The 16,483-nt window shown below is 33.4% G+C and overlaps 2 protein-coding genes across 2 annotated transcripts in view; both read right to left on the bottom strand.

The window, feature by feature from the left end:
* The window catches only part of LOC18048074, a 9,280-nt gene extending 5,617 nt beyond the window's left edge, over positions 1 to 3,663 (bottom strand). Inside the window, exons 1-5 of the mRNA XM_024188176.1 lie at positions 3,463 to 3,663; positions 3,017 to 3,255; positions 2,050 to 2,148; positions 966 to 1,069; positions 1 to 162 (exon numbers count right to left, since the gene is read on the bottom strand). The exon at positions 1 to 162 is cut by the window's left edge and continues 677 nt beyond it. Coding sequence (XP_024043944.1) covers positions 1 to 162; positions 966 to 1,069; positions 2,050 to 2,148; positions 3,017 to 3,178 — 527 coding nt within the window. The 5' untranslated portion in view covers positions 3,179 to 3,255; positions 3,463 to 3,663. The remainder of the gene's footprint in view (positions 163 to 965; positions 1,070 to 2,049; positions 2,149 to 3,016; positions 3,256 to 3,462) is intronic.
* Positions 3,664 to 6,669: 3,006 nt separating this feature from the next.
* LOC18048072 (protein TRIGALACTOSYLDIACYLGLYCEROL 1, chloroplastic) lies at positions 6,670 to 8,914 on the bottom strand. Its single transcript, XM_006442884.2, has 3 exons — positions 8,733 to 8,914; positions 8,164 to 8,327; positions 6,670 to 8,070 (listed from the first exon to the last, which is right to left on the bottom strand). Exons 2-3 carry the CDS (start codon positions 8,208 to 8,210, stop codon positions 7,065 to 7,067), a joined length of 1,053 nt encoding a protein of 350 aa, XP_006442947.1. The 5' UTR covers positions 8,211 to 8,327; positions 8,733 to 8,914; the 3' UTR covers positions 6,670 to 7,064.
* Positions 8,915 to 16,483: the final 7,569 nt, after the last annotated feature.

Below are 16,483 nucleotides of genomic sequence, written 5' to 3'. Positions count from 1 at the left end.
ACAGAAGGCTCTCCACTCTCAACTTTAGCTTCCCTTGGTCCATCATCTTTGGATGATGTCCTCATGTCCATAACCTTGGACCCCACAACATAAGCAAGTGAACCAGTTCCTATGCTTGAATGCATCACCTGACATTGCTTGATCAGGTCCTTGTAGCGTTCCCTGAAAAATAAGTCTCATAAGGCCGCACTTACATAACAATGAATCGTTGTCATGATTTCAAAGATGTAAAATACTTACATTCCAACATACAAAAATACCTACATTTTGTAGCCAAAATTAGAGGTTTCATCAAACTTTTCAATAATTAAAATTCATAGATTTAACCATGTCCACAAGCATGATTGAATTAGCACGGATTTCTACGGGTATTTTTAAAGAGAATTCTGACCAAGGTATTCAAATGAGTTCAAGGAAATGCCGGATTGCTGATGCGTATGAAAGTTATAGCCTCCCTCGGCATATCATGCTTCATTTACAAAGCCGTTTTCTCATTACAATAACCCAAAGTTCACTTATCAAGTTAAGCAATAATTGGTTATTAAATTAACTACATCAAAATAATACGATTTTCACTAACATCACTCAACGAAATGCAAGTGATAAGGCTAAACCCATCTGAAAAACATAACAGTTTCCTGCAAAAACAATTATCAGACAAACTAGTCCCTTGCCACTATATTGAGGCTTTTCTTAATTAAACAAAAACTTCAGACAGAATAAACCAAAGACAAATGAATGATGAGAAAATTGAACACATTTGACTAAGACATTAAGCGTCTATTTTGCAATCTAAGAAGCAATAGATGAGTATGTAAGAAAATGATAATTTGAGAGCTGTCTGAATATAGTAACTGTAGTCATTTGTGCCTTCAATTAACCAAGAGTATTTAACTACTCTTCTTTGCAAGCAAAGTAGCCACAGAAATCAGCAATTGAAAGTAACAGCAACAGCAACACAATACCTTCGAGCTATTCTCAGTTGCTTTCGGTACTCAGCTGTGCTTCCTGGTGCATAACAACCCAGTAAAAATTCCCAAACTTCTGGCCTGATAGATGGATCTACACCCTACCATGTTACAAATAATTTGACACAACAATGATCATAGCGATGATCAAATGTCAGAGGTAAACGCCACCATAAGAACAATAAGTAAAAACATTTTTCATTCCATCAACGAATCATCGTAACTAGCACGGGAACTAACTAATTATACTTCAAAACTTTTGATAAGACATTCATCAAGTACATAAACTAAAGAAAATAAGCAACCAAAATCTCAAAAAATAAGAGTTTAATGTAACAGGAAACATACACCTTGCAAACAATAAGATATTGCCAAGTATCAGAAAAAAGCCAATTGGCCAATTCAAAGTTCCATATGAAACTATAACTGCCTAACCTATGAGTCGACCCAGAACTGATACAAATATAGCAGCCAAGCAATGTTGATATTCACTATGACACTGAATATATATGCAAACATCTTATGTTAATATTTGACCTCTGGCAGATGATGTTTAAAATATGTTCTCCATGATGTTGTTAAACACTTCCAAAAATACATATGTGAAACTAAAGTAAACCAAAAGGATAGGACAATCCTAACACCTCCCTGACCTCCCCCAGAAAGAGCCATATGTACAGTTTTGACACATACTACAAACATATCAGAAGAGAGAGAGGCCAAGATCCACAGCATATCCATTGAAAGTTTACAATTGTAAATTGCTCGTATATGCTTGATTTCCTGTAATTACAAGATTACATTTGACAAGGATTTAAATATCATGATAGGATACGAATAATTTGGGCACGTAGACAGAAATGATGCATATACTTATGATATGGTTATATATAAATTGGTTGATACAGTCCTTATGATTCCTATCATATTCATACTCTCTATCGCTGAAGTGCAATTATGCTAGGAAGCAAAAATATACAGACCTTCACCAAAGGATAATTAGTAATATGAAATGCAATTAAAACCCCAGAGCATCTATTAATAGACCTAGAGATATTATTAATGATGGTAAACAACATACCCCGAGAACAATCAACTTGAGTGCTTTATGAAAACCTGAAACCTTCCCATCACTATCAAAACATGCCTGCCATTTTTCTGGCTTAAGAATTCTGCTTACCTGCAATATGGACAATAATCAAAATTTATTAACAAATTTTAACAATAAAGAAAAAATAAAGACTAATAATTCGCAATTCACTCAAAAAAGGAAAATAGAAACAAACAGAAGAACAGCCCTTTTTTTTTTTGGTAAAATACCGATTGACTCAAAACCAACTCATACAAGTTTGCATTTTAACCTCAGTCATCAAATTCTATTAGAAATGAAAATGAAAATAACTGACATATCATGCCAACATGAGAAAGTGACATGAGTTCCCAAAAACTATTAGCAGATGCAAATTAAGATGGGGGTTTCCTAATATAACCTTCTCCAAGATCCATTACTAGACCTATTGAGAAGGTAAACATCATTCGACTCCAAAGGATCTATGTACCAAAAGCAAGACCACAGTTTATGCTCAAAAAATACATTAACAATACTGACTTGTATACTATTTTCGGTCTGCAGCTTCTATCCCATGGTTTCCTATACCTACGCAGCTTAAACACATCACAACTATCCTTTTAATACCACTGTTTCCAAATGCAGAAAGGTTATGACAATCTCCACCAAAACTTTATGACAAAACATGCAAAAATAGCATCTAGTTTCACCTTAACGGTACCTCATGAAACTTTCTCCAGGTCAATCTGTTGTCTAATTTCCACTATAAACACGCATGCAAGCATGCTACTCACTGCTGACTAATCTAATTTAAACACGGCAACAAAGTAAAAGCCGATACACATTAAAAGTAACAAAGCAAATGAAAACGAAATGATAAAAAGAAAAATAATAATAATAATAATACATAAATAAATAAAAATAGAAAAAAGAAGAAGTTAAGATTAGAAAGAGGCTTACAGCTATAACAAGAAACAACCTTTATATGCGAATGAGAAAGACAAGGATCTCCAATATCTCGAACGATAGAACCAACTCTTTGGAAATTCAACGTCCCCGATTTCCCACAGTCCCATTGCTCTTGTCCCCCTCCCCCTCCTCCGCTTCCTCTTCCTCCCCCTCCTCCTACACAATACATCATAATTCACACTATCCTCTCTCTGTCTCTGCCTCCCTCCCCCAAACCCTACCACCATCAGACGCCTAAACGCGCATCATCTGCGCGTAAAATTAAATCAATTAATTAAATTTATTATCATTTAAGGTCAAATTAAACGAAATAATAATTATTGTTGTTAGTAGGAAATGAGTAAAATGAGATTGAAATCCGAGGAATCAACGGCGATCGGATCATCGATCTACATCGCGACTGATGAAACAAACGTGTCCGTAGGTCTACGAGTATGCTATACGTATAAATTGTACCTGTGAGACAATGAAACGAAAAGGAGATGCCTTCGCTTTCTTCTTCTGCTGCTGCTGCTTCTTCTTCTTCTTCTTCTTCTTCTGCTTTGTGAATGGAGGAGAGCTCTTCTTCTCCGTTCGTCATTTACTCAACAAAAACCGTTTCTTTTTCTTTGGGTTTGCTTGAATTTTGCTCATTCTCTTTTCGTTTTTTATTTAATTTTTTTCCCGGTTAGATTTTCACTTATTATTTAAATTCTTATTTTATTATTTATTGTATACGAATTGCTATTATTGTTAATTTATATTAAACAAACATTGAATTAAATATTTTTATTTAATGTCAAAATAAAAAAAAATGTCAAATATACTAACATCAAATATGAGTCGGAGTAATGCCCCCAAAGGATTGTGCAAATATTGTGTAGTGGACTAATTTAATCACACAATACTATATGTACCATCATTCATCGTAACATATTTTTCATTATCGCAGATCTTATAAGAAATTAAGAATATTGTTTTACTTCTGATCCACTGATTTATATTTTGATTAATTTGTTGAACTATTTTTTGGAATTTAATTCATTACACGATTAAGTACTAATATTTTATAAAGGTTGAGGAAGTGTTATTTGCATAAAATAAATGATAGATTTTTTTTTTTTTTTTTTTTGCATGCTTAATTATGATACCAAGAGGAGACATTATCTAACACATCATTTCTCATGGAATGAAAAATGAATGCATAGTAATGATAATGTTTTTATCCTTAAAAGATTGGAGAAGGTGTAATTAAATTTCAAGGAGAATGTTTTTTTTTTTAACTATAAAGGGTTTTAATTTTTTTTTAAAAACAATATCCGCGGTCTAATTGTGGTATATCATGCAAGAATATAATTGTTTTGTTCTCAATTTATGGAGTTCATTCATAATTATGTTGAGTAGTTAATCAATTTGTGAAAATTTTAATCCAATTAAATTTCACTTAAAAATATGATTCAATCAAACAATTATCAAGTGATATCATGTATGATATATAATCTAATTTTACGACAAATTAATAAATGTGCCACATGTTTTACGTTTGTAGGTCTCAACTAGTCTAAATGATGTGATTTATTTGGTTATTTTCAGAAATTTCGAGTTTTTAATTCATCTCTCATTAAAATTTAGGAATGAGACATTTTTTTAGTCTATTTCATGTAGTTTGACCAAATTTTTGTTACCAAAAAAAAAAAAAAAAAAAAAAAAGAATCAAAAGGAGTTGGTAAACCAAATAAATCAGCCAAATTTTTTTTTTTTAATGTATAGGGTCTAATCGATTGTATCACTAATTCAAAATCATTTAGAAGTAGGACAATATTATATATATATATATGTCTATATTGTGTTAATTTGACAAATACATTGGAAAAAGTCACCGCCTATAATGCAATGGAATGGAATAAAATAAATTTAGTGTATGCAATTTCCTTTGAAGCCGTGGTTAAGTCACCCATATTCTCTCAAATTAGGTTTTATGCCAACCGCAAATTCCACTCAACAAGAAAATTTATGTAGAATAAAGTGACAGATACCAAACGGTAGAAATAGTTAGATTTGATAAACCCATTTATAAATTGATAAATGTTAACCCAAAGACCACAAAACTCCAACCCAATTACACAAAGCTGACAATCCCAAAATCAACCGAATGAAGCATCCATGTTGAGTATAGTGGAATAATTAAATAGATTTCAATATAAACAGATATGCAATGTCATGTAAATAAAAAGGAGTAAAAACTTTAGCAAGCATTATTGATTCCTAACGATACTTATGACGACGAGGTTTATTGTCTACTCCATTTAAAACTACAGTAGAATAGAGTTCCTCCGAAAAACTTAGAAGGGAAAAGGCAACGTGTTCGCCGAGATCATCATCCTTGGACTTGCAATAAAGGGAGAGATCCGAGCCATTTCCTAACTTGTTGAAGATATTTACATGAATTTTAGGATTAAATATGGAGGCATTGATATTGCACATGGACCAAAGTGCTAGGAACAACAAAATTCTAGAGAGACAAGTCATGATTGCTTCTTCTTGTTTAATTTTGTTCTAGTGTTTTTATGAAAATTGCAATTCTCACCTTAAATAGGCAATCATATGTGGCAATTATGTCGTATAACGAAAGATGAATTTTGCAGAGCATGTCTTTCCATATAAATAGAGTAATAGGAAAATCATTTGTCCAAAAATTGTGGATAAATTTTGGATATATGTTGTAGTTTTTATCTAATGAATATAAATCAGGGGCATATGATTATCCTAAACATGCAAATTATTTCCTCTCATCCCTACAAACATTTCAGCAATACCAAAATTAAATAAATTTCAAGTCTAAAGAAGCAAACAATTCACTCATTAAACAACTTCAAATTACATGGTTGACGAGTAATTTTTCACTCTGTATAAAGAGTTCCAAAATATTTTTCTTAATAAACAATATCCACGGTCCAACTGTGGCTTCTTTATTAATCTCATGACAAATTAATAAATGTGACACATTTTTTTATGTCTGTGGGTAGGTGTCAATTAGTTTAAATGATAAAAATTGTTAGGTTGTTTTAAATGATTTTGAGTTTTTAAGTTCATTCGTCAAATTGTTGTTAATAAAAAACAAAGGGCAGGTAAACCAAATAGATCTTCTCAATTATTTTAATATACACGATCTAAACACACACACACACACAAAGCCCATTCCTGCGATAATTATATATGTCGAACCAATGAATCTGCCCACTACAGTTGAACAAGAGTTCCTTCAAAGAACTTAGGATGGAAAGTAATTGGAAAGCTATTATCTTGATGTAGCACGTGTTCACCAAGATCATCAGCCTTGGACTTGCAATGAAGGGTAAGATCCAAGCCATTTCCTAACTACTTATACGAAATTTAGGACCAAATATAGAGGCATCCCTATTGTAGATAGATGAAACTAGCAACAAAATAACCCTAGAGAAAGAAGTCACGTTTAATTCTATTTGTTTAAGTGCTTTTATGTGTGTGTAAGAAGAAAACTTGTAATTCTCACTTTAAGTACGCAGTCATGCTTACCAATTATGTCATATAAAGAAAGATGAAACTTGCTAACAGCATAGCTTTTCATGCATTTAGAGTAATATACATCAAACTTTCTGAAAAATGTGGATAAACTCTGGATGTGTCATAGCTTTTATTTAATAAATATGCCAAATAAGGTGCATGTGATTATCCTAAACAGGCAAATTATATACAAACATTGCAGCAATACAAAAGTTAAATAAATGCCAAGTCTAAAGCAGCGACCAAACAATTCAATATTAAACATCTTCAATTCACATAATTGACAACGTGTTTTTTCATTCTCCAACCTGTAAGCAATAATAATATGGCGAACAAGTACGTGCTACAGCAACAGATCCCACCAACCCGCACACCTGGCTCAAGTGTTCAATATTTGATAAGTTTGAAAGTGTATTACTTACATTTCTGACTCATGGCTAATACTATTGCAATATATATATATTTAGGAAACAACCAGCATCAGAGATACCTGATGAAACATCAGGATGTGTCCATAAACAGTGGCATATAACCAATTAAACACAGTTCTTCAGGGAATCTCCAGCTCCCTGGAAGAAGCAATAAGAAAGAGCAAAATCAGCAATAAATATACCAACAAGGGAGATAACCACAGCTGAAGTTGTTGACTCCCCAACACCTTTTGCACCTCCGATTGTGGTAACACCCCATGCACAACTCACTATAGAGATGATGGCACCAAAGACCTGAGATTTTATCATTGCACTGATTATATCCCATGATCTAAGTGCTCTCTGAGCTGAATCCAATATTATGTTGATGCTAATGCCATAAACACCGTCAGAAAGTATGGCGCTGGAAGCCATCCCCAAAGTGAAACACATCAAAGTCAAAAATGGTAGAGCGATACAGGAAGCAATTACTCTAGGTGTCACCAAGTAATCAACAGGATCAGTACCAAGAACTCTCAACGTGTCAGTTTGCTCAGAGACCTGCATTGTTCCCAACTCTGCTGCAAATGCACTTCCAATTCGGCCAGCAACCACAATTGCTGTAACAACAGGACTCAGCTCCCTTGAAAAGGCAAGGGCTAAGACCCCTCCAACAGATCTATTCAAACCCAACCTGGTGAATTCCCTAACAAATTGAATAGTAAACGCCATGCCGACAAATGCTGATGTCAAAAGACAAACCCCAACAGATCTTGGTCCAACTCTCTCCAGCTGTTGGAGAGTGTTCCTCCAATGTATTTTTCCCTTTATAATCCTAATAATTACTTGACCAGCCAAGACAGGAACTGATAATCCCCTCCAAAGGTACTGAGGAGGCGACCATTTGCTCAAAAAGGACTCTGCTTCAGAACCGGGTGCATGGTTTGTAATTTTGTTTTCTTCCATCATGGAGACAGATGGGTGGCCGTCATCTGTGTTGGGTATCGCAAACAATCTGGTATGTCGAGCAGGAACTAGAAATTTACAAGTAGGAACTCTAGCAGTGAAGCTAAATGAACTTGAACTAGAGATTTTCGTTTTGACAAATCCATTGGGTTTTAAACAGCTCCTTCTGCATAAATATCCATTAAAAAGCTGTGATTAAATTCTTTTTACTTGGCATTTGTAACCACAATAAAGTGACAATGATAGTAGAGAGTGAAACCTGTTCAAGAAGTGAGAGATAGAATGAATATGTGAAATGGTCTGCATATTTTCAACTTAAGTTACGGTGAAGGCGTTGCTCTAACTGAAAGAATAACTGCAGACATCCAATTACACGCCAATTGTAATGGCGGTTGCAACACAGCAGCTACGGACCAAATGTAACTGTAATAAACATAAAAGTGACAATCATGTTAAACCCCATTCAAACCCCCACACATGAAAAGGGCCAAAAAAAAAAAGGGGATCATAGACACTATAGACAGAAATCTAAGACGATTATAGCCCCTAATGGTGTTTTCTTTCTTTTTTCCCCTTTTAAAGTCGCATTAGAGTTTAACCAATCTCCAAAACTATGTCAATAATCAAGCAAGCATAAATAATACTTAATACCAAATTACCAATACGAGAAAGGCCCCATAATAATAATGGAGAAGAAAACAAAATTGTTCTTGATTGCTGGAACAATGCAACCAGAAAAGATAAAAAAAAAAATCGACTCAAATCAGATTAATTTGATACGAGAAACTTCAAATAGCCGAATAAGACAAAAGGGTATCTCTGAATTACCTCTTAAATTTCATTCATTGATTTACTTTACCCTCCAAGAAAGTGAGAGAAAGACAGGGCGAGATGGGTGATCGGCGACGGCGAACTCAGTGAAAGTGAAGTGGTTGTTGTGGCGTAAGTAGGGAATGGGATGGGGGGCAACTACTGCGCGACATTAGGGTTTATTTTAATTTTACTTTTTTTTTTCCATACAAACAAAATGTTTAAATTAATTAATCTTCAAAAATTAAAATTAAAATTGTCCACGCCCGGGTCCGGTTTAGCAAGTGCATAATCGGACCTTGATAAGCGTGGGCTTAGAATATGAGTTTTTTTTTTTGGATAAGGAATATGAGGTTTTGTTTGGAGCTTAACATAAAATAACCTATAATTTAGATTATAATTCTTAATTATAATTATGACTACCATAATTAATTTAATATATATTAAATTTTCATTATTATTTTAGTTATTATAATTTTCTTGTTAAATATCTATAAACACAAGTTAATATTTAATTCAATATCAACTTAAATATTATTTACCTTCATTTAAATTTAATTTAATATAATCCAATCTAATATATACAAAATAGATAGATGACAATATTATATATAACCAACCTAATTTAATTCAATCTACTCCAATCATGCGTGCTAAACATACCCTAAAAGACCAAAAATCACGTGTAATAAAACAACCAGACAAGTGTCTCATAAAATGTCATACTAACAATTTGGTTCTTAATTTTTCGATTTTGTCAATGAGGATATAGCTTAACTTGTGAGTTTTTGTGAGAATTCAGGGAACTCAAGTAACATCTACACTGTCCTAAATAATTAAACAACACTAATAGTGCTTTCATTCTCCATCAGCCTATGCCCATAATAGTAGTTTCATTTTCTGTACACAAACAATAGTAATGCTTTTTGATAATCCAAGGGTTATGATCATCAGAGTGTCTTTTTCCTCTCTTTTTTGTTCGATCCTTTCTTACTCTTCATCAATGGCTATTAGTAGTGTCGGAGTTTAGGTGGATTATGAGGTTCTGGGGATTCAGGAGGCAGTTCCAAGGGTTTAGGAGATTGTAGGAGATAGTGTAATAATTACAATACCAGATCAGAAGCCAGAGAGTGAGAATTACGAGAGGGATGATACTTAGTGAAGTCCAGAAGGTACAACGGCAATGTGCATTATAATATCGATCGAAATGCTTGCTCCCTTAGAAACTCCGAGCTCTATTGATGCTTTAACCAGCGCACTTCACTCATTTGCCCAGTGGATCGGTTTTCTAAGTGTCGTATGCTCTATTTAATTTCACTGTCATCTACTCGTCTCTATTTTCAATCCATGCATCTTTCACATCTTTGTCAATCTTGATGGGATTGGGTTGCGTTGCTACAGTCAAAGCAGCTGGCGTTGCTGAAATCATGGTTACTGTCTTATATATTGGTGGTTTTCTTACTTTCGATGTACCCTGTGATTTTCTAGCAAATTCTCAAGTATCGATTGTTTGGATTGGCATAGTATTAGGTAAGAAAAAATTAAGATATATCTACATTTTTGTAATACGTAATACCGTGAGTTTGACAGTGATATGGTGTCATGTATACTCTTTATATATATATATATTTTGGTTTCAACAATGATGTAGTTTTATTTTTTAAAAAAAAAAATTGATTTACAGTGCACAAATTAATATATTGAAAATAGTCTTTGACATGTATTTTCAATCATAGAGTGTTATCCACGTAAATTGCAATGAAAGTGAGACTCTAATAGTTGTTGATAAAAGAAGAACAAGAGACCGAGCAGGGATATTTTACTGACTCGCTCTTTTTTTTTTTTATTTAACTGGTTTCTTTCCCGGTTTCGAGGGCATACCGTTTTATCTAATTAAAAAGTAGATTGATTTAAAAAAAGAAATGGGGCCTTTTGATCAGATTAATTTTGGGCCCAAATCTGTTAGCTTGATTTAATGGACTTTCTTGAAAAGCAAAAGGAAACCCACAATATCAGATTCTAATTGGCTTTCTTCTACGTTACTATCGGGTTACAAAAGCCCACGAATACTTTAGCCTTGCTTCCACGTTAAATTATTAATTGAATAGTAGTATATAAGATTTTAATTTGGCTTCTCATGTTACCTCCCATACCATGCAGGTTTCAACGTGAGAAATCGAATGACTCGACTGACATTCGTTCGTCGGATCAGCCGCCAAGAAGTCGAATGATCCGACTGAGATGGCCGTTGATCTGACGGACGGGACGCCCTTACGAATCGATACAACCCATAATATTCTTCAACGTTTTAGTTAGGTCAAATATTATCATTTTCTCCTCGTGTGATCAAAATGAAAATCTTACGGCTTGTTTAACTGAATAAACCCCACTTGAAGAAACTGCACTCCAAAACCTTGAATTAAGAAAAATATTATGCCGCCTAATTGAAACCTTTCGCCCACCGAAAATGTTCAAAAGCCTCAGCCAAATTAAAACCCTAAACCGCCGAAGAAACCGAAGCCCTAAATCTTCACTAGGCCGAAACCTAATCCGTCGCTACGTCGAAGTTGTCACTGGAAGAATCCACTCTCGAAGCCGTTGTTGTTGCCGTAAAAAACCTAGGTTTGTCCCGTTTGTTTCAATTATTTACCGACAAAGATAACAGTATCATCCTATTATATATGATAATTGTTTGATAATTGTTATTTCTTTTATTTGATACTTTTGTTAACTAGTTTATTATGACTTAATCTTGTGATCCTGTTTGTTTTGCAGGCTGTGAATTCCAGTTTTTAACGCGGTGTTGGTGGCCATGGAGGTGCGTTTCCTTTCTCTCTGTAGATTTCAAATTTTAATTAATTTATTCTACAAAATAAAAGACTGTGAATCCTTTTTGTTTTTCATTGTTCACACCATTTGCTTGACAAGTAATTCGATCCTTGATCCAGAATATTAACAATCTATTTTATCTGAAAAAGAAAATATTAACAGAAAAGTTAATTGATTTTAACCTATCTTTTCTCTGAAGTCTACTCTTTTCCCTTTTTGCAACATCTCTCTGTATATTATAATTGTTCAAATTTGTTATTTACTTATTTTTAACTTTTCATAAGTTTTTCCTTTCCCATGAAAATTGATGATTACCATCAACACAGACAAATAATGGATATTTTATTTATAACAAGCATTCCCTCTTTATTAGAAATTTAAATTAGTAAGATGGATCGATTAACAATAGTCTGCTGAGGCAGGGCAGAGCATGCAAGTCATGCTTAAAGCCTAACAACTTCGATATTAAATAAAATCGTTGAACAATATTTGAATAGAAATCAAAGGAAGAAAGTTGAAGTCAAGGGTTTGGGATGAGTTCACAAAGTACAAAGAAGAAAATGGAATGGATAGGGCTGTATGTAGTATTTGTGGGAAGGAGTTTGATGGTTCAAGCAAGAAAGGAACCACACACCTCAAAAATCATTTAGAGAGATGCCGAGCTAAGAGAAGAGTTGCCATGGATGAAGATAAATCAATCGAACCAAGAGACTCAGTGATTGATCTGGAAGACAAATTAATCGAATCAAGAGACTATGTGATTGATCTGAAAGATAAATCAATTGAACCAAGAGACTCAATGATTGATCTTATCAAAACAGCTTTGATGCGGAGGGAAATACTATTGAGCATTGGGATCCATCAGTATTTAATTCCAGACAAGAAGATATTCTTCAAATCTACCAAGAAGAGAAGGTAACAGTTGGCAAATTTCTAAATAAAGTCTCATCTCGTTTTTGTTTAGAGATTAGCGGGGTTCAAAATGATCACTTTATTTTGAAAGTACACTATATTGATGATAGTTGGGAACAACAAAGCAAGTTTATTGCTGTTATGCAATATACTGATTTAAAAAGTTTGATAGAAGGTGTGAAACAATCATGTTTGGATTGGGAGATTGATAGGAATATATGCTCTGTGCTTGATTTTGTTTATCTAGTCGATAATGATGACCAAATTGGCGAGATTAATAGTTGGTTTAATCAGCGAGGTTCACTTCTGTTGGAAATAGATATGTAAATATATATTAATATATTTATATATATGGTTCTATAACTTTGAGGTCACCCATAAGGGATGCATGACCAAGAGCAAGTGATCATTTTGAGTTAGAACTCTATAATATCTTACAATATTATATTGAAAGATATTAAGCGATCATTAAGAAGATGATCACTCCAACAATTGTTTAAGCTTATTAAGTGATCATTGAGAAGATGATCACTACTCTTGGAATGCTATAAATAGAGTGCAAATCCATAGAGAAAGTTAAAAGCAAAGTAAAAAATAAGCAAAGTGCAATTTGGAGAAAATTCAAGTCAAGAGAAGCTTAGAGGGTTCTTGCAATGTGAATTAAGAAGATTTTCTGACTTTGTGATCATCCTCCGACCATAAATCAGTAGCACAACCTTAGTTTATTGGTTTTCCGCATATAATTCGAGTATGTGTTTAAATTTAGATTTACAAGTTTTTATGTTGATTCTTGCTTGAAAATCAACATTGGTATCATCCTCTGACCATAAATCACCAGTACAACCTTGGTTTATTGGTTTTCCGCATATAATCGAGTATGTGTTTAAATTCAGATTTACAAGTTTTTATATTGATTCTTGCTCAAAAATCAACATTGGTATTAAAGCCAAATAGGTTGTGTTTTGATTTAAGCATGTAAAGCATTAGACCCAAGCATGTTCTTTAAGAAAGTTAATTTTTTCATCAAGAACACATATTAATGGCATGTTATAATTTACTTGTTTTTGATGCCATGCAACTGGATTAATAAACATATTAAAGTGTATAGATTAATTCCTAGTTGCCATGAGGATTAATAAGATCCATGTAATGAGTAAAATGAAAACCTAGCATATAAACCCGTAGATTTATTTACTCTTATCTTTTATGATACATAACATATGAATATGAAATTGGTATCATTAGAAAGAGCATGAAAAAATCTTTCCATATGCAAAATTTCGACATGTATTGAGAGAGAACAAAACATTTAAAGTTTTGGTTCGAAATATGGAAAATTGGTGAATTGAAGACGATGAACAATGATTTCACTGATCATGCCCACTCGCGGTGGTGGAGAGTGTAATCCACACGCTGCCTTCCTGATTGAATTTTGAAACGTCATTTGTGGTGACCATTTTAATTTTTTATTCTCTATTTTACTGAGATTTAAAAATTAATTTATAACATGTTTATATATATTTAATTTCAATTTTAGTCAAATAAATACTTTAAAATTAGAGAATGATATTTTATGTAAGTATTAAAAATATGAAAAAATATGTTTTGCATATGATGATACATCCTTAAGAGGGCTGTGCTTCAGTGGGAGCATAACAAAACTACTTGAAACATAAAATGAGAATAATCCTAGTGTAGTAATATAGATGAATTGCATGTTTAGGAAAATTCTGACAAAAGGCATGAGCCTAAGGAACTTTGGTACTTAGAGGGATTTTTAAATCTCCACCATCTTCTTGAGAATTTTCCTGGTGCACCATCCACGTGAATAGATGCATGATGGATGTATTTTTATGGCATGTTTTATGAGTGAAAGTTCTATTATTGTTAAATTTTTGAAGGAATAAACAATAAATGAATTAATATTTTGCTTAGTATACTAAAATTTGTTAACTTAATATTTGGAAATGATGATGATTAGAAGCCTCAACGACTTTTCAAATCAAATCTTTACATTAAACTTATCATATTTTTGGTTATTTGTTTGCAGCAAAATAATTTAATATGTGTACATAAAATCAAGAAAGTTTTTTCTTATCTGTGTTTTGTGTTTTGTGTTTTTTCTTAGAAGAAATGGCAACAAATAGTGTCGTTGCTGAATTAAACAAAGGAATTAAACTGAACGGTAACAATCATGATATTTGGTACCGTAAAGTTCAAAACCTCCTTGAATTACAAGAGTCATTAGAGGCAATTATAAACGTCACGACTGAGCCACCATAAAGTAACTCTACTCAACATAAAAGAGATCTTGAAGCTTATGAAGCTTGGAAGATAAAAAATCGTAGTACGCGCATTTTGTTGCTGAGCACTATGGAAGATCATTTTATATGTGAATATGAGAAATACCAAATGGCTCACCAAATATGGAATACCTTGAAAGATAAGTATGGTGGTACTTCTACCACCAAACTTAGAAGACTCACTATTAAATTTGACACTTACAAATTGCACCCTAATACTTTGATGGAGCAGCATTTGAGAGAAATGTCACTTTTAATAAGAGAGTTAAAAAATGCTAATAGTATTATAACTGATGAACAATAAGTTCAGGCAGTTATTCGATCTCTTCCAAATAGTTGGGAGCATATGAAAGTTAATATGACACACAATGAGAGTGTCAAGACATTTAAAGATATTCAACATCACTTAGAGTTAGAAGATGAGCGTCTATTGGCAGCTAAATCTTCTGCTCAACTTTATATGACTGATACCAACTCGCGAAAAGCTTTGGGCTTTAAACGCAAAAGAGGAGGTAAAATCTCCTCTCAGAGTAAGAAGAAATCTAATCAAGGGCAATCCAGTTTGGGTAAGCGCAAGAGAGATAAACACACTGGTAAAAAGAAGGATATGAGCAAAGTGACATGTTTTAATTGTAGCAAACTTGGTCATTTCACTAGTGATTGCACTGAGCCAAAAAAGGTACATACTAAATCCACAAAATTACATAATATGTATGTAATAGGCTTCGTTTATATGACTGAAACTCATCCTTTGTGGATTGCAGATTCAGGAGCAATGGAACACGTAGCAAATGAACGTGGAGCCTATGTGGAATATCGTCAGATTAGTCAAGGGACTAAGTGGATATATGTGGGGAATAACTCAAGGGTTGAAGCTAAAGGGATTGGCACTTGCAAATTACAATTGCATGGTGGCCAAATGCTTTATCTCCACGATGTGTTATATGCACCAGAGATCCGACGAAACTTAGTATTTGTCACTGTACTTTTGAACATGGGATATCATGTGATATTCCGTGATGTTTGTATGCAATTAGTTTTTAATAAAACTCTAGTCGGAACTGGTTATTTACTTAATGGTTTTATGATTTTGAATGTAATTAATTAGAATTATAATCAAGATTGTTTTTCATTGATCACATGTTCTAATTCTGTGGATGTTAATATATGGCATGCCAGACCAGGACATATAGGGCAAGACAGAATGCATCGATTATCTAGAGAGGGTTATTTGGGCTCACTCGATAAAATAGAATTGCTTATATGTGAGAGTTGTCTAGCTGGAAAAATAAATAGAAAACCATTTGGTAAAGGAACTAGAGCTGAAAGTTCTTTGCAAATTATCCATTATGACATCTGTGGTCCAATGAGTGTAAGGGTCAGACATGGTGCCTCATACTTTATTACATTCATTGATGATTACTCACGTTTTGGTCATGTCTATTTGATTTCTCACAAATCTGAGGCATCAGATTACTTTAATTTTTTTTAAAAATTAGTTGAAAATCAATTAGACAAAACGATCAAAGTCTTAAGAACAGACCGTGCACAGCTTCACCAAAATCAGAACTTGATCTGATCTGGAAGAGAAAATTCCAGTAACTGAAGATTTTGGCATTAAAGTTTGGTGGCGGGAGAATGAAAATGAGCTTGTTGATGTTCATCTTGACGAAGAGCAAATTCCACCAGTCAAAGAGTTCGACATATTAGCTTGGTGGCGTGGGA

The sequence above is a fragment of the Citrus clementina genome, unplaced genomic scaffold (assembly GCF_000493195.1).
Source record: "Citrus clementina cultivar Clemenules unplaced genomic scaffold, Citrus_clementina_v1.0 scaffold_3, whole genome shotgun sequence".
Taxonomy (NCBI): domain Eukaryota; kingdom Viridiplantae; phylum Streptophyta; class Magnoliopsida; order Sapindales; family Rutaceae; genus Citrus; species Citrus x clementina.
The sequence above is the reverse complement of the archived record's forward strand: the minus strand, read 5'-3'. Positions and strand labels throughout refer to the sequence as shown.

What these genes read in the sequence shown, in the direction of transcription:
- LOC18048072 (XM_006442884.2), bottom strand. Translation starts at nt 8,210, where the DNA reads ATGCAGACCATTTCACATATTCATTCTATCTCTCACTTCTTGAACAG. An exon ending in ATCTCTCACTTCTTGAACAG is followed by an intron (nt 8,071 to 8,163) that starts GTTTCACTCTCT and finishes ATATTTATGCAG; the next exon opens with AAGGAGCTGTTTAAAACCCA.